Here is a 23,512-nt window from a genome sequence, read left to right as displayed (position 1 = left end):
TTGCCCCTAAAAAATAAACAAATGATAGGGTTTTATGCGACTTCAGCAGGCAGATAATATTTGAAATCAGGAGAGTTTTTTAGTTGTTCGTATACTGTCAAAAGCAGTAAATTGTTCCTAATTTCAAATTCGATCTGGCTTTTTAAGACGCAAAAACACTTTTAATTGTATTTCTTTACAGATCATTTGTTGAACATTCTGAAGTTATATTTTGTCATTTTAAACTTTTGAATATTTTTTATATTATTCGAAACTATAAAAAGTGTTCCACTTAAAAACAACTAATCATCAAGTTAGTGTTTAACCATGAAATTCTGAATTTCAATCAGCTTGCATAATGCAGACTAATTAATTTGAATAATTTAAATGCAAAAATATCAAAAGACCATCTAAACTTTTAACATAATCCTCGTTTACGTCCTAATAGTCCTAATTGCCTCATTTTTCGTATGCATCTAAGCAGGAGATATCCTGTATTGAAAGGTTGTAAATGAATGTGTCTTGGTATAAACTTCGCATATAAAGGTACTTCATTTGAAATATCTAGAAAATGATCTCATACAAGAATATAATCACACATTTAATGAATGACTATAAAAAGATCCATCAAACATAATTTTATTTTCCAGATTAAAAGGTAAACTAAAAAGTTTCAATATGCAATAGAATGATATTGAGAGATATTTTTCTTTATATTGTGATATACTTTTCACAAAATTGGTGCTGAATGAAATAGAAAATCTATCCAGAATGTCAAGTTGTTATAGGACCCTTGGGATTATCTGCTGTTTTTCTCTCGGGAATTTCGAATACGAGTTGGAGGTCTGAATTGATCGGTTTTCTTTTGTGTGCACACAAACTGAAACGAGGTATGTTAGATAAAATGTTAGAAACTGCCATGCGGGATAGTCATTTATTGGATATTTCGTTGTTAACAAAAACCACATACCTAAGTAATTCAATAAATTTAATTAATATCTGAAAATTTACAATTTTTTCATTCAAAGCATTACTGAGCTTTGGACAAATACAAACTAACATTGAGATCTAAGCAAAGCTTACATCTTTTTAAGTCGCTTAAATTTACGTTAATACATAATAAGGTATAATAACACTAGCTGGAGTTACTGCACTATTATCAACTGCAAACGTGGGAACACTTTTTCCACCCACCATTTTCGGCTCAACCGGTTCGGAATCTGAATCGACATTATCACCATTTATTCCATCTCTCGTGTTTACTCGATCTACTCCACAAAACGAACATGGCTGAGAAGTCGTTACTTCCTCTTTCTCTGTATCACTACTTTCATCAATTTCCTGCGTCAAATCCGCTCTTTGATTCGGAGTTGCGTATTGAGGGTTCGATGCTTGGTCTTGGTTTCTAATTTCCGGATTGGTACGCAGGCCTTGAAATTTATGGTAATAATTAAAGTTATCTTGTTGAAAAGATGGTCTTCGCTGGTTTGGATCGACTTGGTTGAATCGATAGTCAAAATCTCCTTCATATGGACCATTGTTCCGATGATATACTCCACCGCGATTTTCTGGTATTTGACCTCGTCGATTAAACTGTGGGTTAAAATCTCTATCATGCATATCTGGGTAGTTTGGACTCCATTCTCGACGATAATTTGGCTCATTCTGGTCACTGGGATATCTGCCAGGTGGGTAGGGGTTCCGATTTCCTCCAAACCCTCCACGACCCTGTCTAAATGCTGGATTTTCTGGTCCATTTGGTCTTGTGGGAAATTGGGCTCCATCTACGCTAACATCTCCGTCGTTTACTTCCACGGTTTGATAGTGATTTGGTGAGGAAATATAATATGAGTAATGATAAGGTTTCGCCATGCAGCTACAGGCCACACAAAGTAGAACACATACAATACTAAACACATGCATTTTGATTATCGCTTGATTATACTAAGAGTCTACTGGTGCAATGATCCGTTTATATAGCAAATTTCGCAATCGTTCATTGGCGTAGACCAAGCTACATAAAGATCTATTTTTTTTATGTTTCAATGAACGTTTAGGTCTTCTTAACAGTGATTCTACTAGCTATCATGAAAACGTTTAGGTAGATAGCATTTCATCAAAGACAAGGTACTGGATCTATTCTATTCATGATTCACAATGGAGAATAATTTCAGTAATCTATACCTTCAATGCTATAATTTTACTAAACAGATTTCAAATTTATTTGCCGTTTCTTGTATTAACCGTTTGTGGAGCAAAACATTTCGCTGCTTCCGCCCTCATCTCGTTGAGAACAAAGAGCAACTTCATTCATGTGTACATATTTTATATTAATTTACTTACACAGAACATCTAGTAAAGATTCAGACTACAAAAATACATGATCCAAGAAAATAAGGATTGCTTTTTGCTGAGGATATCTTATTTCCAAACTTCACTTAAAAAAATACTGCATCTGAATTACCTACAAAATGACTACGACCTTAAATTGGAGCAATTTTCAGTACAAATTACATACATCATCTTATGTTATTTTTCCGTCGTATTTTATTTATATTGTTAAATATGAACATAATCGAAGCATGTATTTTAGCCAACAATAGTATTAGGAATCACAAAAATAGTTACACTGCATTAATAATTTTAATCTTAAAAATTTTTTTTAAATTTTTACTCCGCTCCTGCTAAAAATAATAAATGAAGATGCAAAATATAATGTTCAATTTTGCCAAATTAGGCCACACTCAGTGATTTTCAGGCATTTCATTCCCGTCACATACAAAAACAAGGATGATGATGTTTTGAATTTAAATTGGGAGTTTTAGCTGTAAGCTCACTATTAGATTGGTGAAGACGATATAGTTTGAGTTAGTTTATCATATGCTTCAAGGCAATCAAAATAATAGTTGAAAAGTTACATACTCTCAATGTAGAAGACAAACTGCAGATAAAAGTAAATTATGTGACGAATCAACTGGAACTTGGTTTGATGCATTTTCCAAATATACCTTTATCAGACTGCCAATAAAACATTCGCATAATTCATTGCGGATATTTTTCACAACACGCCATTCTAGTGGCGAAAATAGATGTTGATTCCTACATTTGCTTCAAAAGGAGTAATTGAAGAATACTTTAAGCTAATTTGCACAGAAAATCGTCACCACAGAATAAAAGTAGTTTTGCTCATTATTAAAGAAATTAACAAAAACGATTTATATAGAGCCTTTTAGATCGCACAGAAATAGCGGCTGGAAAATAACTTATGTTTCCGACTTTTCATATATTTAACTGCTAGAAAGGAATTAAGCGTGGCAGTTTTCAAAATGACACCTTATGTCGACTTCGGTCGAGAAAAATATTAAATACCTCGTAGATTAGGTATATCCTTCGCTTCATGACATATAAATGATCGGTAAACAGGGTGATTTGGGTAGACCATGCATAAGAAGTTTTCCAACTTGCAGTTGTTTTAGAAACTTCAGATTTTCTTTCCCGTCATAACGAGTCATGCCGAAACTATGTAAAATACATTTAAACCTCTAGCTATATAGGGTGTACGAAAATGTAAACCTTATTTTCTTTTTTTAAATCCAATCCTCTAATTTCTATACTATGGTTGGATTGGCCTTCCAATTGCAAGTTTGGGTAAAAGTTTTGCTAACTTATCTCTTATAGCTTTTGATATGTTTATGTTATGTTTATGATATATGTCAATTGTTTAAGGCAAAATTGCCATTACAGATGTTTACGGAACAAGCTATATGTAAGGAAAGGTTTTAAATTAAAAACTCAAATTTGGTAAGTAGTTAGCTGAAGGCTTAAGCTAACTCCCCAGGTGACACTAAGGTATCCATTCTGTAACATGTGAGTGCCGGCAGCCTCCAAACATTGACATAAAAAAATGCCAAAAAATCTGTTATTTTTGAACCTACTAGCTTTTTTGGTTCTGTTTAGTTTGGTTTATCATTGTTTAATAATAGCAATACTTTCATGCTGGACCAAAAAAGTTTGTTGGTGCCATTTAAAGAAAAAACTGATTGTTTTACATTGGAATCATTAAAATTGTTCATTGGAAAAAGCGGTCAATGAAGTCAAAGTTTAGATACTTATTATGCATAAGCTGCTGATTTTAGGGGAACCAAATTTACGAGTGTCCTATATCGAGCACTGAAGATTTCAAGTTCAAATGCAACAAACGTCTCTAAACAATAATAAATATCACGCACCAAAAAAATCGATATGGAAATTTAGAAGAAAATGTAGTATAAAATCAAATTGTAAAGATAGAAAAACCGAGTAAGCAAATATTGTTTTTGAAAATGGCACAAATCCCTAGAGAATAAAAGACCTCTTTAATTCAAAATGTTTTTTACAGAAGAAAACACTAATAAATGCAACAAATTACCTTCCAAGATAATAGAAAGTGTAATTCACACAAAAATGAGGTTTGTTTTACATGTCTGCTGTTACGTTCGTATTAAAACAAGAAATTGAAATAACATAATACAGAATACAAATACTTTCTCGTCGTTCCTCGTAGCATAAGTATTACATGCAATAATATAATAAAAGACAAGTCAACAATATCTAAAAGCGATCTCCCATGGAAAATGTATAGCCGAACTTACCGAAAGCTGCATCGTGTCACCTTGAAAGAATAAAAAGGTGTTTGTTTAGTGTACGGGAAATAATTCTAATTTTTTAACAATCCTGAACCTTTCAGGTTTTTTTTTATTCATACGTACTTTAAGACGTTTTTTAATTATCTTTTCAAACCACTTTTAAAATGAATTATTTTAATTAAAGTCATTATATCACCTTCTCTATTTAGAACGATACTCTCAAAAACCATACAGGGTGCCATCCAATCCATCGGACCATTCGCTCGATATTTCAAAAATCATAACTTTTTCAGAACTTTCACCATCAATAGCAGGGCGCTCAAACACTTTCCCTTAATAACAGTTTGGCCAGATCGCCTTCTTTTGCACCAGAGAATGTCTCAGTATACAGGGTGATTTATGTAGACGCCCATAAAGATTTTTCCAACTTATAGTCGTTTTAGAAACTTTTGTTTCCGGTTATACCGATGCCCAAGCCATGTAAAATACATTTGGCTTTCCAGCTATACAGGACGTATGAAAAGTATATCAAAAACCGTAAGAGATAAGTTAACAAAACTCGGGTGGCTCAAGCTCACAATTGGACGGCCAATCCAACCATGCTAAAAAATTGGGAGTCTACATTTAAAATAGGAAAGTTAAATTTTACTTTTCATACACCAGATCACCCTGTATAATAGCTTATTTCTCGACCTAGGTATATAATATATATGTCGACTATTATATGAGTGTTGTGGTCGTCACCAACCTATTTCTTCTCTGACTTTAAAGTATACAGGGTGGCTCAAAACAAAGTCATGACACTCAAGTTTTTTTCTTTATGGAATATCCTACTTTTTAACACATATTCATGTTTTACATTAAATTCGAACTATTTTTTGTCGAGGACTATCCGGCCGAACTCAATATGTAGTTTTCGACATAGCAACATTTGAATATGGGAAGCTAACAAAAGTAAACTTTCTAATAATTGTTTTGAAGTTAAAACTTTTTATGGGAGGTTGAACAGATTTTTCTCGGTCACGGCGAGCCGTAACGGCGGNGCTGCCACTCCGGCCTCATCGCGCCTGATGTTTGGGATGCACATATGCACTTTGAATTCGACATTTTTCTCTTAGTGCGGGCGCATCTGTAGATCTGATAAACTTTTCAAATACACATTGCGTATTAAACTGACGGTGATTTTGATATATCAATTATTGAGTGTGATATTATTGTGTTTGGTGCCGTTTATTTTATAATGCTGATAACAATAAATCAACAAGGGAGAAGTTGCAGATACTGCAAATACTAGCTAAGGGTGCTCATGTACTATATGCCTGTTCCAGTTTCACGTTCTTTTCAATTTCCAATTAAAGTACACACAATTATACACACTAAAGCAGTTTAATTGCAAAAAAATGCGATCGTCCATAAATTTGCAGAAAAATGTATTACAAACTTCTAAAAATCATGTTCAAACGACCGGGTATTTATCATTGCAAATGAGATTGCCCATTGCCGTGTACCGATGATTCGGCACACAAAATTGTGCCTAAGATCCACTACAATAAAGTTTTTGAAAAACTGTTGGACCTATTTTAAATCGCCTGATTGATTGCGGACGCAAATTCGTATCAAGAAAAGATTAAATTAAATTAAATCGTATCGATAGAATCCCGGTACCGATTCCCTATGTCTTACTCTCCGTCTGTAGTCCAGATGCTGCCCTGATGATGTCCATTTGCATTGTATTTCACGATTCAAAGTTCCGAACTGGTAAAATTTTACTACTTACTTGTTTTGTGATTTTCATCGGAGACAATTATTAACCAGATGTTGAGCGCATATTCTCTAAAGATCGCAGGGTAAATTTATAAGGAACGCTCTAGATTAAGTGCAAATAAAGTGTCACAACTATTATTAATAACTTTTAATGCAATAATATGTTCAATTATTTGTTATTTTATTTTGTAACAATAAATAATCAATATTTAGATATCTATTTTGTAAGCAATTATATTTATCCGAATTATATTATTGATTGATTAAAATGATAAAAATCATTACTGTTTTGTAATAATATATAATAAACATTTTTTGAATTTAATTAAAAAAATATTTGAGTTTAGCTCGATTATTTCAGAAAACATAGGTTCCGTCTTCTTATTTTCTATCACGCAAAAAAGCATTCAGTAATAGATCAACTCAAAGTAGCTTCATCAAACACGAACTAGTACTGAACGTCAAAGATTTTACAAAGCAAATTAGAAATTACGACCAAAAAATACAGAAACTCAAGAAGAAGAGTTTACACAAACCCAAGAAGTTAAATGTATATATGTATATAAATATGTACAACCTCTGTTTGAAGAATGTTAAATGTTGCAAATAAAAAATATATTTTACTTTCAAAAGAAAATTAAATTAAATTTTACCTATTCCTGATCCATTTATAAATTATTACACTAACAAAAATATTAAAATTATAAAATAGAATTATTATTGACATAATGCATTAAACAAGTTCAATATTTTATGGTTTCTATAAATATATGTTATCACTTCTGTCCAGCGTCCCATGACGCACACCATTTTTTTTGTGAAATAAACGATGCAATTTGCAATTTCAAGGTAATATTAAAACAAATGTTCAGCCCTAATCACATTTTCCTTCAGGCTTAATTCTAATCTTCTAACGTTGCTATGAAGAACTTCTTGTTAGCACTTGTGGAGATATTTCGTAGAAATCGAGTCATATTCTCTGCTTCACATCGTTGGAATCAGTTGAGGGAACTTTCAGGAGTGAGGTCAAGTTATCTGGCTGTCGAGTTAATATGCAGCCCCCTTCAAATCTATGCGGATATAATCGGTCGATGTAAAACGGTACGCACCTTAAGGGCAAAGTGGGGAAAATAATATTGTCAAAAATACTTCCAATTCGCTGAAGAATCAGAATCTGGAGTAAAAAGCTGAATATTCCATTAAAAACATAAACTTGACCGTCATAACCACCATCACACTTTTATATAAACGTTTTTTTTTCAGTAGCAATTTTTGTACGATCTAAGAGGGGGTATCTACTCGAAGGGATAACACCATCTTAGTGAGAAAACGCACAAAATATTATCTTACATTAAAAAGGAGATAATACAAATCTTGAAAATTATAGACCGATCAGCCTATTAAGTCACATCTACAAATTGTACGCGAAGGCTTTAACCACACATTTAACAAACAAACTCGAGTTCTTCCTTTCAAAAGAACAAGCGGGTTGTGGAGCAAAACATGGAACGAGAGCTCAATGCTGGGAATAACCCTCCGAGATAGAATCCCAAATAGAACCATCAGACACAACGCAGGATAAGATGCTGTCGAGATCATTCTGCGTATGAAGTGGAACTGGGCGGGTCATGTGGCCAGAGTAACCGATGGTCGATGGACAAATCGTTTCGCTGATTCACCCTGTATTTCATTATTCTGGATTGCCACAATTCAGTGTTTATTTTTTCCTTTGCATAATGCAATAGAAGACAGTCGCGGGGTAGAAGGTCGCCAAACGTTTTCAGTACTGAATAAATAGTGTAGAAAATATTTCCAGCTTCTCATATTATCTAATGTAGGTAAGTATTCTTCAAAATTATTTAGTAGTGACTTCTCGTCTCGCTTGCATAGCTTTTTAAATAGTTGTGTATAATGCGTATTGCAATAAAGTTTAATTTAAGAGTTCAATTAATTTTTATCTTAAACCTATAATAGTTGACGATGCGAAACTTCTCTACGAACCGTATTTGAACCCTTGTACGTGTTCAAAAACGTAGGTGCTTTTCAATATTATAACGACTCATATGTCCAAAACGTTTGGATCTACAAGGCTGCATAACGACATACTACTAAAATAGAATTAAAAATATTAAGGAAGATATAAACTTCTCTTACTGTGAATACTTTGCTTTTTAATTATAGGTAACATCAAGGACCATGTTGTTTTAGTGTCTCAATCAAACATTGTTTATAGATTGTTTTTGGCTAAAATTGTATGATCGTTCAAGTTATTAGGAGGTTTCTTTAGTGCTTTGTCTTGAGTTCGTTTATATAGTCTATACAGATCTCGTTTTAGTTTAATTATTACCAGAGGAATCCGGGCAGTGGGTTACAAGTGTAAAACTTTAGAGTCTATAATAATTGTAAAAATGTATTTTCTCAGACTATGAAGGCTTTTACGGCCGGTCAAATTACATTTAGGAATGTTTTCCGGGCTTTGAAGCCGTGGTCTATCGGAATTTCTTCCTGACGTTTCGTCCACAACTGCGGACACAACTGTGGAAAATGTCCACCGCAGTTGTGGACGAAACGTCAGGAAGAAATTCCGATAGACCAAGGCTTCAAAGCCCGGAAAACATTCCTAAATGTAATGGATTTTCTATCTTTTCAATTTTTTTACAGCGTTTAATATTTGGCTTTGTGTGTCTTCAAGTTATCTTTTTTCGTCGATCTTTGAGAGCATGTGATTATCAACGTAAGTTGCTACTTCTTTCACATTTTTTTGTTCCCATATCCCATTGCAAGTAAAATATTTACAAGAAATTCAAGTATTTGCTGAAATGCATATTGAAGGCTACGCTATTGATATATCTAATTCATAAGTTAATGCCATGTGATCAGATATTCTTTCGTAATTGGTCGTATATAATACATATATGAAGAAGTACCTATGTAGCTTGTTTTAGCCATCAGAAATGTTGACGTGTTTGTCGCCAGATAAAATCAGTTTTTTCAATCAGAAAAAAAGTTTTCACAAACATTGCAAGTTGTTTTATGTTACGTCGGTTAAAACTGAAGTCCTCAATCAAAAAGCTGTAGTAATTTATAAAAAAATTATTGTCAAGATTTTTTGTTCAATGCCCATTAGAATGTATTTAGAAAAATGCAAAAAAATGTATCCCTAAATTTGGGTTTAAAAAATAACCGAATTCATTGAAAGTGTTATTTGCCGGGTCGGTAAAGCGTTGTGTACACGCCTTTACAGGGTGATATAAAATTTGCGTCATTCCTCTGGGGGTATTATCTGAGGGTGTACCCGAAACATCGGAAGTACCGAAAACATAGTAAAAAAATCATTATTATAAAAAACTGGGATGTTTGCAAAAAACTGTATCAGAAATTATGCATAATTGCTTTTCGAGGTAAGCTTCCTCATTAATAGTAAGTTACGTGTTACTACTTCAGTGTCGAAAGCTCAACTGAAAATGAAACAGGTTAGGGTAACCGGTACATTCAACGAATTTCAACACTAGGAGTAGTAGTACTGTAAGAGGACCCGATAGGTCCGGCGAGTAGGCCTTAAAGGTCCTTTTCGCCATTCCCCCTGCATCCATCCCCACCTAACCACTCCTGATCTCCGCCACCCAGGCGTCCTGTCTCCCTGACTAACGCAAGGATCCGTCTCCACTCTAAGGAAGACCGTTTGGTGCGGTAGAGTGTGGAGGCCCCAAGGAGGCGCCTCCTAGTAGACGATCAGCGATGGCAAACTTCAAATGTGTGGTATAATGTTTCCTCCGCCATTCCACGTTGTGGACACACGGGGCTATTCCCACCCCACCAATTCCTAGTAGGTGTAGGTGTCAGGGCCCAGCGACTCCTTGACATCAACCATTTGGATGTTGTCTTGGCGTCACTTGGGGTTCCAATCAACTCTTTGGCTTGGTTACACCCTTCCGCCTTTAAAATCACATTTAGAGTGCTTGCTACCTGTCGGTAACTTAACCCTATGTAAGGTTTGGCAGTTAGAGCCCTATTACACGAGGATACTTTTACCCGGCAACTATTAATTCGGATACTCGTTGGAACTCGGAGCCTTATGGAACGATACACATAGGGATACTTCTCACAATCAGTTTCGGCAACTGAATTTCGGTCTGCCGGCAATTTTACGACTTCCGGGGCCCGATTTTCTATGGGCCTTTATGGACCTGTTCATATATGGACTTGCTACTTATGAGAACCCGGCTACTATTTTACTGTCTTGCTACAAGTCTGCGATGAGTATCCCGCAATGTAAATGGCATCAGAGATTTCGGTCTGCCACGAATCAGCGGACAGCTGTATCCTCGTGTAAAAGAGCTCTTATTGAGCTCTCAGAAGATACGAACCTTGCCAATGCATACTTAATAAATGGATGTACGTGTTTCTGCATTCAATTATTAAATTTAACTCTTCAATTAAGTTGGAAAAACAGTCAAAACTCACACATTTTTTTATACATATAGGGTTCAAACATAGCAATTAGACGTCGAGGCTTGCAGATTTTCAAAACGTGTAAATACTGTTTCATTTTGCTCATTAATGATTTAAAAGCCAATTTGTGCTTATTGAAGTAATCTACGTCGAGAATACGCTTTAATTGACTGAACCCGGGAAGTTTAATGAACGACAAACTCGAAAATGGCCGTAAAATAGATTATAAGCAAGTTCACTTCCCATTTCTAATACGAATTTTAAAAAATATGATATTGTTAAAGCTTATTTTAAATTTTATTTGGTGATAATGAGAGATGGAAGAACTCTTTTATGGAGGCTGCTTTTCTTAAAGCGATGGAAACGAATTTTGTAAGATTATAACAGAATCGATTATGCAGTGGGATGCATGGGATTATCTGTACCATAGTAAAATTTGAACTAAAGACAACAATTCATTTTTCATCACGAGTGAGTTCTTTGAACTAAAACATGCATTCAATTTACTATTTTAGTGACAAAATTGTCATTTGTTGCCTAACTTGATAAGATTTATTGCAATTTGGGAAATTTAAATAATAAAAGGATGTAAACAGAGACCTTCCACATACGAAAAACAATACGAACAATTACTCTATTTGCAGTTTTTAGTAAGTTCTTTGTTTTCAGATTTGTAAAACTAAAAGACAATAGCGAAAATAATAAATTAAAAAAATGTAGCGGTTTATACAACATGGGTAATTTTGGGTTTTACACAAATTCACTTAACATTTCCAATCAGATTTATTACTTTTTATTATAACAAGTTTTTTGTATTTGCGCTAGCGCTAGTAATATAATTTAAATTCTGTTAACGGGAAAGCAATTACAACCACAGCAACAAATGCAGTATATGCGAGTATCAACATAACAGCTTTTGAGATTTTTCTTAGCCAACTTAGACACATTATAATTTAATTATAATTATTAATTTACAGTGCATATAGTGTTAATTGGTAAACACGAGCAGACTGTGAAAATTATGTCACATTTAAAACAATAGACAACGTAATTTTATAATGGCACTGCTCTTGCCCAAAACAATACATGAGTAGGTCATACGAAACGTTTTAAATGGTTTTGCAGTTACATCTTATGAATTTTTGATCAGATAACAACAGCGACGAATACATATAAATACCATTGACATAATTTCGATTAGTTAGTTTATCTGATTTGAGTGGACAATATGAGGAGTATTTATTTTCTTACTGTGATTTTAATAGTTAAAATGGTACATGCTGAACTACCATTCGAAAGAAACTTGAGAATTGCTCGGCAACACCAATTATCCGAAATATATGGACCACCATCAGTACAACCATCACCTGGTGAAGAAGACTCGACCACCGAAGTACCTTTAACTACTACTGACAAAGATTCAGAAAGTATTGATGCAGAACGTGCCAGGAAGCTGAATGAAAAACTAACCGAGAATGAAGCAGGAGATGTTGGAATTTACTACATTTACCATCCTTCAGGGTTGCTGCAAAAGGTTAGCTACCTAACCAAAGATGATGTGAAACAAATGTTATTCTCCGCCAAGCTGAAATATGAAAATGTTGAACCTGTCGCTGGTCCTGTGTATACTTATGATCCAACTACTTTTGTATTTAAGAAAATTCAATAAAAGATACGACCCATATTTCGATTTGAAAGATTTCCTTCATTCTGTATCCGTCGTCAAATTTCTTCCAAATATACTTTTTGAAAAATGTATGATTTTTTTAGTAGGTATCAAATAATAAAAAAATTATTCCTATAACTGCACGTTCAAATAAATAGATGTTAAGGTTTACTGTAATCGCTTGAAAGCGTACGTTTCCGGATCGTATGTGTATACTGGACTTCTGATAGGCTCAACATTTTCATACTTAAGTTCAGCGCTGTATGCCATATTAGCTTGATCATCTTTTGTACGATACGATACTTTCTGCAAAAGTCCTGTAGGGTGGTAAATGTAATATACTCTTGCTCCTGCGTCTTTAGTCTCTTCCAACAGATTTTCTTTCTGTTTACCTTCGTCGTTGTTTAAAGTATCATTGCTAAAATCTTCGAATATTATTTCAGTTGTCGTGGGCAACACGGTAGTGGTTAATTCTTCAGTAGGTGATGGTACTGCAGTAGTGACTTCTTCTTGAGGAGGTCCGTATGTTACAGGGGGTTGATTTGGTGGGGCTGCCAGCGTCTCTTTAGGTATGGAATACGTTAAGTCAACTTGCACTTCTGTGCCAGTTCTCTCGAAAACTTGTCCAGTATTTTCTGCGGTGGAAGAGCTTGACCTGAAACCAGTATCTGTGTTCTCGGACCCGTCAAACAGTTTGGTGACTTGACTGTTGACTTCAGGATTTTGTCCATTTGTCTGAGGAGGTAAATAGCTCCAACTTCCTTCATTGGGAGATTTGAATGTAAACTGGGGAGATTCCGGTATTTTAAAGGCAGGGCCTGAGGGTTTCCATCCAGAAGGTAAATATCCCTCTAAATTTTCATCGTCTTGAAGATTTCTGGTATCTTGTGGAAGCTCTGCAAATATGACGCCACCACACACAATATAATACAACACACACGATTTAAGAAACATTTTTACTGCTGATCAAAAGAAGATGAACTATACTGTGAAACATTGTGGCGGCAAGTTTGGTTTTATACTGAAAATGATAACATTCGGAATCATCGATTTAACACTGACCCAAAATTGGGAATTTCTGTGAAGGCTGATGAGAAGCTATTTATTCTATTAGTGAAAACAAAAGAGTCTGGTGTTAAATATTCATATAAAGTGTCATTGCAAATCAATAAATTACATTCTTGGATTTATTTCACATTTCTAGTTAGATGCCATCAGCGGTATTTAAGAAGGAAGAAACTTATTTAGTACAACTCATAAAAAATTAAGGAAAATAAAAGAACAAAATTGCTATTCGCTTATATCTATATAATCCTGTATCTAACTCTACCCTTGTTTCCTGACGAAAGTGCGACATTTAGGTAATTCAATTCATTTGCACTATCGAACCATTGTATAGAAGCTGTTTCGAAAACATATTGAAATTGTTGCTAAAAATTTCGCATCGTGTGAAGCAATGGCCACGATGCTATTTTGATTGGCAATTTTAATTGAAGGTGGTTGCTAACTAAAATCACGTTGCATCGCTGAGCTAGATAAATGAAGACATTTGCAAATACAAATCGATGGCTAAAGTGCAAAACTTTGTAAGTGGATTTTTTCCATTTATCCTTTTATTCCATAAACAATTACAAAAAATCAAAATCTTTAATCCTACGAAAGCTCATAAGTACATTATTAATATTCGGGATCCCTGGCAAATAAAAAAATCGGCAGGTGTATGTGACCGGGTGTTATGTGCAAATATATGAAAAACTGCTAAAATAGAAAATCCGTATGAAGTTCATTATATTCCTCACACTTTAAAAAATATATATTTCGTGTTTTCTATACCGCCATTGCCCAGGCAATAATAATTAATAATAATTACGAAGACGCTTGGACTGAATTTGCAAGGCGTAAGCAAAAAAATGAGGACATTCATATTACAGTTCCATCGTTGTATACTAAAGTGCTTAAAAGTAAACCTAATAAGTTCCAACACCTCCAAGAATTAAAACAGTTTATCCTAGAAGACTTCAGACCATTTTATAACAGCCTTATTAGCGAATAAAAATAATCACCTGAGATCAGTTTCATGAAAGTTGGAAAAATGTCCTTTTAATAATATCAAAACTACAGGATTTAGTTGCGTATCTACTTAGAAAATGTTTTTTTTGTAATTTCTGAATAAACAGCTTTGGTAAATTATGTCGTTTTATTTATTTAAACAATATATTTACTTATTATTGCAAACAGATTGATTTTTTATTTTAGAAATTGGCGTTTTAGGATTACTTTTTGGAAGAAGTTTAAATAGTAAAAGTCAAGTCAAGTGCGTTTCTTTTTAATCAAGAAAAATTTTAAAAAGGTATGTACTTATATCTCCAGAAAATGCTTCAGCATATCACATTATTATATGTAATTTAAACTATTTTTCAAATTTTTCAATTAAAGAGTGTAACCATTTTTGGCTTCTCCTGTAAATTTATATAAAAAAGACTTACGAGGTTTCTCACTTTAAGCATCGATATATATACTATTGGACATATGTAAGTAATCATTTATTTTAAAAATAGTTTTGACTAAATTTGTTGCGATATTTTTTATGAAGGTCAACTGATTTTATTTTATTTTACACTCCAAAATAACAAGAATGAAGTTTTTAAGAATTGATAAATTTAATAACCGATCGCATATTCATTGGGGGCTATTGAACTTTCTAAGACATGAAGTGGCAGGTTTCTCCAAATTTCTGAAATCAGGCCATTTTGGCAAATAATTCAGCTGGTAGTCCTCGTTCTACGTCTTCCCATAGGTTTTATATCGGGTTCAAGTCAGAGCATTGCGTAGGCCAATTTAAAATTGTAATATTGCTCTGCCTGAGGTTCTCTTGCACATGATTGGAAATGTGGTTCGGTTCATTATAGTACAGTAAAGGCAACCGCAGAGTCAATCCCATTCTGCAAAAGAAAGAAAGCTGCACAGCACGCCTTCCCAATTGGCTCTGTACAAAACATATCCATTATCCCATCGATAAAGTGCAGAAGACCAGCAAGAGTTAAGAAGATTGGAAGACCAGATGAAATGCTAGCCCACAAAATAACACCTGCTGTTGTAGGTAACATAAATATGAGGTTTAATTTACTGTGGAATGTATTTTCTTCTTTCCGGGAGGGTAGGAGAGCAACAACGCGGCCGTTGATCAACGGTAGAAATTTATTGTATCACAATTGAACAACACTCACTAATTGCTAGCGCAAGATGGCAATAAGACAGAACGTGCGTATATGCCCAAACGGCAGAGCTGGATAATAGTAGCGTTTGCTTGTGGATTTCATAAGATTTTTGAACACTTGACACGCTTTACTGAAGGCCTTACATACTTGAGGATTGAAAGGCGTAGCTTATAGGTCTATAATTATTTAAAGATATTGTAATGCGTTTCGTCGCTCAAAAGGACTTATATTATAAGTATATGCATTCCACAGGGTTCCCAAAAATCCCTGGCAAATGAAACTTGTGTTTTCTTTAATGAAAAATCCTGTATTAATATGTCGCAACTGATTCTCTTACAAATGAGAATAATTTTGACATAAGGTTCACTCCCTCTGCGGTCAACTGTTTACCAGATATGATCGCAAAAACTTAAAATAGCACTGTTCCAAATCTTCAGAATAAATTGAAAAAGTTGGCATGTTTAATATCATTTAATTAAGGATAGGAACTTAACGAGAGGTGTTCGATTTATTTTCAGCGCTATCTTGCTTGCCTTGTTATTTACCATTGCTAGAATTTGTTGGGCTTCTTGAATATTATCTGATATAAACACTATGTCATCTGCTAAGCATAGGTGGTTTATTTTTGCTTCGTTTATGTTTATCATACACTGCAATAAAGCTACGAATAATTTAGGAGAGACCGCGTCTCATTGGCTCAATACTCTCTCAATTTTAAATTTGCCTCTATATTGGTTTTCTGTAATTTTATTAATGCGGCACTCATCTAGTGTTTATAAGAGTTTCTGTTGATGTATGGAATCAAACGTCTTTCGAAGTAGACGACTGTTAATACAGTTATGGTTACTATTATCGTTATTATTATACTTGTGATGAGTGGTTGGCGAACATTAGCGATTAGCCGAAAAGCGCAAATAACTCGCTAATGTTATTGTCAACGTTAAGGGGACCTGATATGTCACCGAAAAAAAAGAAGAAGCCCGTGTGAAAATCATTCACAAGTTACTTGTAATTCACTTGCTTAAATCCCCAAGTAAATAAATAAATATGTAAGACTTTATTTGTTAACGAAACACTTTTCTTCGGATCGGTATTGAAATGTAAAAGTAATTTATGTTCAATCCTGTAAACGCTTCCTCATCTCTGTTCGGTATAACGGACCATATTTCATCAGAAAGAAGGTTTTCGACTTCTTGACATGTTCATAATGAAGTCTGGCAAGCGGAAGCACATTCAGAAGCTTGAGTTCATTTGCCAAGTACAGCTAACGACCGCAAAACAGCGTTTAAGCTCAGTATTAATTGCTAAATATTTGTTATAAGGAGCCATAGTCCGAACACATAACTTCGATGAAGTTAGTAATATATCTTATTAGTTTGCAACAGAAAACAACTAAAAGAAATTATTCATTAATGAATTAATAAAAGTCAAGTTTTCCATTCCTGTCGCAGAGTAAAAGTGAGCATTAAATAGTAATCGATAGATATTAATTTAAACTGACACCGCTATAAATTTTAATTTCAGTTTCAAGCTCTATATTTATTTATGAACTCAAAAATGTTCCCAAAAAATTGACTCGTAATCCTATGGTACTAATTGAGAAAGAAATAGTCACCGATTTTTGTCGCAAATGTTTAACAAAAATATATGTTTTTAGGTGTCTATTAGTTATGGTTAATAAGTAGTAAGCGCTGTTGCAACCTCAATAAAAACACAAATATGCTATGAAATAAAATTAACCGAGTAGAATATACAGGTTGTACAGCGTGTCAAAAAATCATTAATGCACTATACATAATTTTATTCTACATTATAATTTCCCCACATACATAAATCAAGTAAATTTAAATTAATGGTGACCGTGTTCTTCATTTATGGACTGGGAAAATTTTCAGTATGATCTGACAATATTAATAAACCATTAAACCCTCTGGAATAATACACTTTGAATAAATTCAGATAATAAATAGCTGAAACAATTTAACCGGAATCGGTAATTTACTTATAGCTAATAAATTTCAAGTTGCAATGTCACTTTCATTAATATTACATGATTATACTGTATGTGATTAGAAACACAGTGTTATTCGATATTATATTAACACATGTTCAGGAAAATTATTTGAATTTAATTATGTCAAATATGTTCAAATTATTCCAGTAGTGCTTATTATCATTAATTCTTTGGATGAACGCTTACTCATGAGGATAGCATTTCGCTTGTCTCAATAGCAATTAGATACATTTAATATAAATTTTTGTAATGTTGTAAAATTTCAATTATTTGAAATTTTGGAAAGGAAGGGGGTGATCTCTGCGGACCAGGCGCCTCATATAGTTTCGATTGAACTTCACAGGTAAGTTCGTTTAATCGTTAAATTATAAATGTATTAAATTAGTATATTCTCAGAAGTAAACTCTACACGGTACATCATAACTGCAAATTCGAACACTACTTGGTAGAAGCCATATAAATTTAAAAAGATAATTCATAGTAAAATACACGCACGTATTATAAATATTTATGAATATTTCATTGGGAAAGAAGAGTTCAGAACATAGACCACATTAAATTTTAAATAATTGAGTATTAAAATCTACCTGTTGTTGTTTAAGGTGGTAGATTTAAGAATTTTTAGTAAATACATTAATTTACTTACTTTCCATTTCAATTCGTTTGTTTGCCATTGACAAAGTCTGGAATAGGTCATTTTGTCACCGCATACAGTTGGTGTTCTGTGGAATTCCAGGTCCACTGTTTCCTCACTCAAAGCCTTTCCTCACGGCCGAGGTAAAATCCAGAGATTAACTTCTATCATTGTACATTCTGTCCTACTTCCTCATAGTCCCTGGTAATACATTAATTACAGAAAAATTGCTGTATTCATGACTTCTCCTCGTCTTCTTCTTCTTCTTCAGCAACCATTCACTATCCACTCATAGACATAAGCCTCTCGAAAGTCCTTCCATCTGTCTCGATCTACTGCTCTATGATACCAGTTTATGCCTGCAGCCTCTCTGATGTCGTCCAACCATACGCTTCGGAAGTCGCCCTACGCTTCTTTTAGTACGGTAGTTTTAATAACAACCATCAATGTTAATCTCTTTGCTATCCCATTTGAGCTGTTTAAAACGTCCTCTAATTCTAGCGTAATGAGTTTTAGCGAAATGGCGTCTCCTCTCCTTGTTTAATTGTCCTATAGACATCTATCCTATTCGTTGTTGGGTCATCTTCTGGTTTTATTTGCAATGGTGCTTTAGCATAAATGTTCTTAATTGGGTCCCTGTATCTGCTGCCTGTTCCTGCTTATCCGTGGCTTGGAATAGGTATGGCCTAGAGTTCGACAGAGTTAAAAGTCTTATTATAGTCAATAAAAGCTAGGTGTAGGTGTAATTGTATTTTTTCTTTCCTGGGTTTCAGTCAAAATGTAAAATAAAAATGTTCATATTGTTTATTTCATATTACGTTTTGGCGAAACAACAGATTATCAGATTTTAAAATTCACAAACAACACAAACCCATATTTGGGAAACATTAGATTTATTTTAGGCTTGGCTGTCTTCAAACCTCACATTTGTTTTGAGCCACACACTCACATATGTTAGCCTTACTAAATGACATCAATACATATAAACAAGGAAAAAAAAATAACTAATAATATACAATCAAAAAAATATAATAACAATTACACGCAGTCAGGAAAATAAACAAAAAAAAGCTAGGTGTGGGGGATGTTATGGTCGTTCAATTCTTCTACTAGTGCTCTAATGTTTTGTATCTGTTCTATGGTGCCATGCCCCTTGCGAAACCCAGCTTACTCAGGAGGTTGGTAGCTGTCAAACTTGTTGGATAGTCTGTTGGTGACAATTTTTGTAAGCAATTTATATAGATGAGCTAGGACTCTTATGGGTAAATAATTTTCTATATTTAGTCTATCTCGTTTTTCGTGCACAGCCTGAACATTATTCCAGTCTTCAGAACACTACTTTCTACTCAACAACTCGTTTACAGCAGTTCCTCCTAGCAGCAGCATTTCCTTGGTGATACCATCCTCTCCGGGGCCCTTCCACATCTGAGGCAAATCTAGCACAATTTCGTCTTATTTTAGGTCAGGGAGGTCTTCAGAGACTTCAATTTTATTTTGTTAGATTACAAAAGTTCATAAAAGTTACTCGTTGACTGCCTACTTCTGACTGACTGACCTCCGCACATTTCCTTGGTAGTTATTGTCTCCAAACGGACATATGATATGCTGACTCATCAGTTTATGGGGATAGGTGGTCAGTTAACTCGTGTAAGAATCCTTAGTTTTGTAGTTTCAAGTTTTTGGAAGAGTACAGAATGTATTATACGTAGCTTAAGTCTAGCCTGTGAATAGTCGGTAGTAGGCCTATTGGTTGTACCAACAGATCCGCCCTCTGGGCTCATGTGAGTTTGAATAAAGTTGTTGCTTAAATTTAAGTGGAGTTTCATTGGAATAGAAACAATATACACAGGGATCCGTAGAAACATTCGAACATTTCGACAATTTGTTACTTTTCACATTTTTTAGGCCTTGTCTGCACCGGCCTTCGTTAAACCATTTGTGTATTGTGTCCTGTTCTATATATCTTTCATACGTCGAAGGAACGAAGCTCTTGCTCGGTGCCTTGGAAAATGTTGTTTTGCAATGCTCTGCGTACCCCTGTAAGGCTCTGCTCCAAATATCTCCAATACCTGTTCCTCTGTGTCTGGAAGCCAAACATCTATTGTCGTCCGCTATCTTCTTGGGGTCAATCTTCCAGTGTCTCTAGCCCTTTGTTCAGGTAACTTCCTACAGCTTCAGCTATGTAAATCTGCCAAATGTTAATGCATTGCTGCTTTGACTTCTCATCAAAAAAATGTAGAAGGAAACTTTTGTAAAAGAGAACGCAAGGATCGTAATTTTTCTTTTCCAATGCTTAAGTACTCCAATAGGTTGCCAATCAAGCATGGGACCATTTCAAAATAATACTTAATAACAGAGCTGAAATTCGATATTCAACCGTTAATTTGAAATTTTCGCAAACATTTTTTTTATATTTTTCTCTTACTCTTCAAATGTGCTCACCTTGTCAAACTTGCAACAAATGCAATTTTGTTGTTGAATGCACCTATAAATTCAAGTCTTACGCCATACCATTATAGCATTAAAATGTATCAAATAATACATTCTTAAAACTGTTTCTGCCTTAACCAAATATTTCGGATCTACTAGTTAATAACTGCCACACATATTATTTGGAGGAAGAGGAGGATATTTGCTTTCCAACTCATCATTCAAACCGTTTTAAATTGATTTACGGCCCCAAAATCACCTGCTTATTATGCGAAATACTTGCAATTTCATGTCAAATGAGAAGTTACCTTTTATTTAAACAGATTTCGTAATGTAAAGTTTGTTTCAGATTAATGCGTAGCTTAAAAGCATTTTTCATGCAAAAACTGAAAACGTTTGTTCCATTGCATAATGAAACCCAAATCTAGGCTAAAAAAATGAACGCCTAATAAAAAACATGAGTTATTAATATTCGATGCAACACAAGCTCATTAACAGTCTGCACGAAGAATAATTTTGGTCTTGGCTTTGATGTCCAAAATTCAACCTAATATGGCTTTAGGTCAATGCACATAGACTCCACTGCAACAATTAGGATCATATATAAAACCGCGTTTTTTTTTCTTTCGATACAGTCAACGATCAACAGCTTAACAATGTCTTCCAAACTTGTTTTACTAGGTGTTTTTGCATTCTTGTCAGCATGTGTTGCTGAACCTCCTAAGTGGAGGTCTAGTGCAAGATTTTCACGTTTCCAACGTATTGAAGCAGCACCAGAAGCTCATCCTCCAGTCCCGCATACTGAATACGGACCACCACCTGCTCCTAGCTCTACTTCATCTGCTCCGTCTCCGAGTTACGGGCCTCCCAGCCCTTCTTACGGACCGCCACCTGAAATATCTTTGACAACCACCACTGAAACGGCCGAAACTACCACCGATTTGCCTACCACTACAGAGCCTTTGTCTGAATCAGTAGCTGCTGAAAATAAAACCAGCAAGTTGCAACAACCCACAGGATCGTACTACATTTACCATCCAAGTGGAGTTCTACAGAAAGTGTCCTACATAAGCAATAATGATGAACATAAGATGTCGTTTGATGTTAAGTTGAAATATGAAAATGTTGACCCAATTAGAGGGCCAGTGTACACTTATGATCCTCAAACGCAAGTTTTGCAAAGGATTGTTGGACAAATTTAGTTTTGATATATGAATTATATTTTTACGATTGCGCTTTGTAATATAATATAATGTAAATATAATAATGATGAAAATATGACACATTTTCTTAAATTAGCTTAAAGTTTTAACAGAAATGCATAGGCATTTATTGAAACTGAAAGTGATGAAGGCAACGTTGAGAGGACGTTTCAGGCATTTTAGATAATTTGATTTTGACTCAAAATTTTCTGTTCAATTTGGAATATTTGTTCAGAATTTAATTATTGATATAACCTAAAAAAAATTCTTATGCAGGGTGATGAGAACTGATATGTTAGCAAAAAACTGCATCAGAAGGATGGCAACAATATTTTGAAGGTAATCTGCTTAATTAACATTACGTAAATACCTGTTGCTTCTTAATTATTACAAACTTTAGCAACCTTGGGTAAACACAAAACAAAGAAAGTAAGAAAGTGACAATGAAAAGTAAGAAAGTGACATTTGAAGTCAGAGTAACGTTGTAACTTTGCCGTCATTGCTGCCAACCTTTTTGGGGCAAATGAGTGAAAACCCTAAATCCGTCACAGATATCATCCGAAACGTTCTGTTAAAGGCTATGTATCAAAGATCAGTATCTATCAAATAAAATGTAATTAAGTTGTTAAATGAAAATAGGTGTTCGAAGTTGAGCCCGTTTAACTCCAAACACGTTTGTGTTCCAATCACTTTATGGCAGCAGTCTCGGCTCACATTTTCAGCAGCTTCTCAGATTCGGTTAATTAACTCCTGCTCAATTTGTATCGGTGCTCGGAAGATCAAAGATTTAATTAGTTCTAGTATCCTGTGTATCAGGACTGGAGCTTTCTCTTTTCATCAAAAATTTTTTTAATTCAAATTTTTTTTGTAATTTGAAGCAAATATCGTAAATTTTCTTTTCAAACGGTATTCTAATAGGCTAGCAACCAAAGATGGGACCATTTAATAATGTAATGGTGTGTAGTGATTGGCGCATGTATCCTACTTTTCGCCGCGACCGAACTCGATACCTCGACGGTTCTCTTGTTTAAAAAACATCTTACTCTAATATTTGGAATTCCTGTATGGGCGCCTTGGGCAGTTTGGGGCATTTCATGCTCCAGGCGGGATGAACGTCCGAGTTGCACGATCAGCACTTTGGTGGGTGATTTCCCTCGCATTTGTTGCATCCTCTCCATCCATTTAATTGCTGGTTGTACTGTGGTTAGTGTTGGTGGTGCAATTAGGCTGAATGTAGATTTATATTGGGTGAATAGGTTGGTGTTTTGCCGCTGTAGGTGTGGTTGATGTCGGTATTGTCCTCGGTTCGGATGATGTTGATTATGTGGTCTTCGGTAGGTGTTGTTGGTGTGGGGACCGATTTTCTGCCCCTTTTCTTCGATTTTGGCTTTGCAAGGCCGTCGTCCTGGGAGGCTATGTCCGATTCGGACTGTGAGCTCCCGGGATACATTTTACTTTTGGACGGACCCTCTAATCTTGCAACTTATATAGAAACCATCAAAAATTTCTCGCAGTTTGCAGATATTAC

General features: G+C 34.6%; 1 protein-coding gene across 1 annotated transcript; it reads right to left on the bottom strand.

Moving 5' to 3' along the window:
* Positions 1–12,599: 12,599 nt before the first annotated feature.
* Positions 12,600–13,491, bottom strand: LOC109535963. Its single transcript, XM_019902011.2, has one exon. It carries the CDS (start codon positions 13,438–13,440, stop codon positions 12,655–12,657), a length of 786 nt encoding a protein of 261 aa, XP_019757570.2. The 5' UTR covers positions 13,441–13,491; the 3' UTR covers positions 12,600–12,654.
* Between the last annotated feature and the right edge of the window lie 10,021 nt (positions 13,492–23,512).

The sequence above is a fragment of the Dendroctonus ponderosae genome, unplaced genomic scaffold, assembly GCF_020466585.1.
Source record: "Dendroctonus ponderosae isolate FM_Combo_2020 unplaced genomic scaffold, Dpon_F_20191213v2 Dpon_F_20191213_1, whole genome shotgun sequence".
Lineage (NCBI taxonomy): Eukaryota > Metazoa > Arthropoda > Insecta > Coleoptera > Curculionidae > Dendroctonus > Dendroctonus ponderosae.
This window is presented reverse-complemented; position numbering and strand designations above follow the sequence as displayed.

Excerpts from the sequence above, each read along its gene's own strand:
- LOC109535963 (XM_019902011.2), bottom strand. The coding sequence starts at position 13,440 with ATGTTTCTTAAATCGTGTGTGTTGTATTATATTGTGTGTGGTGGCGTC.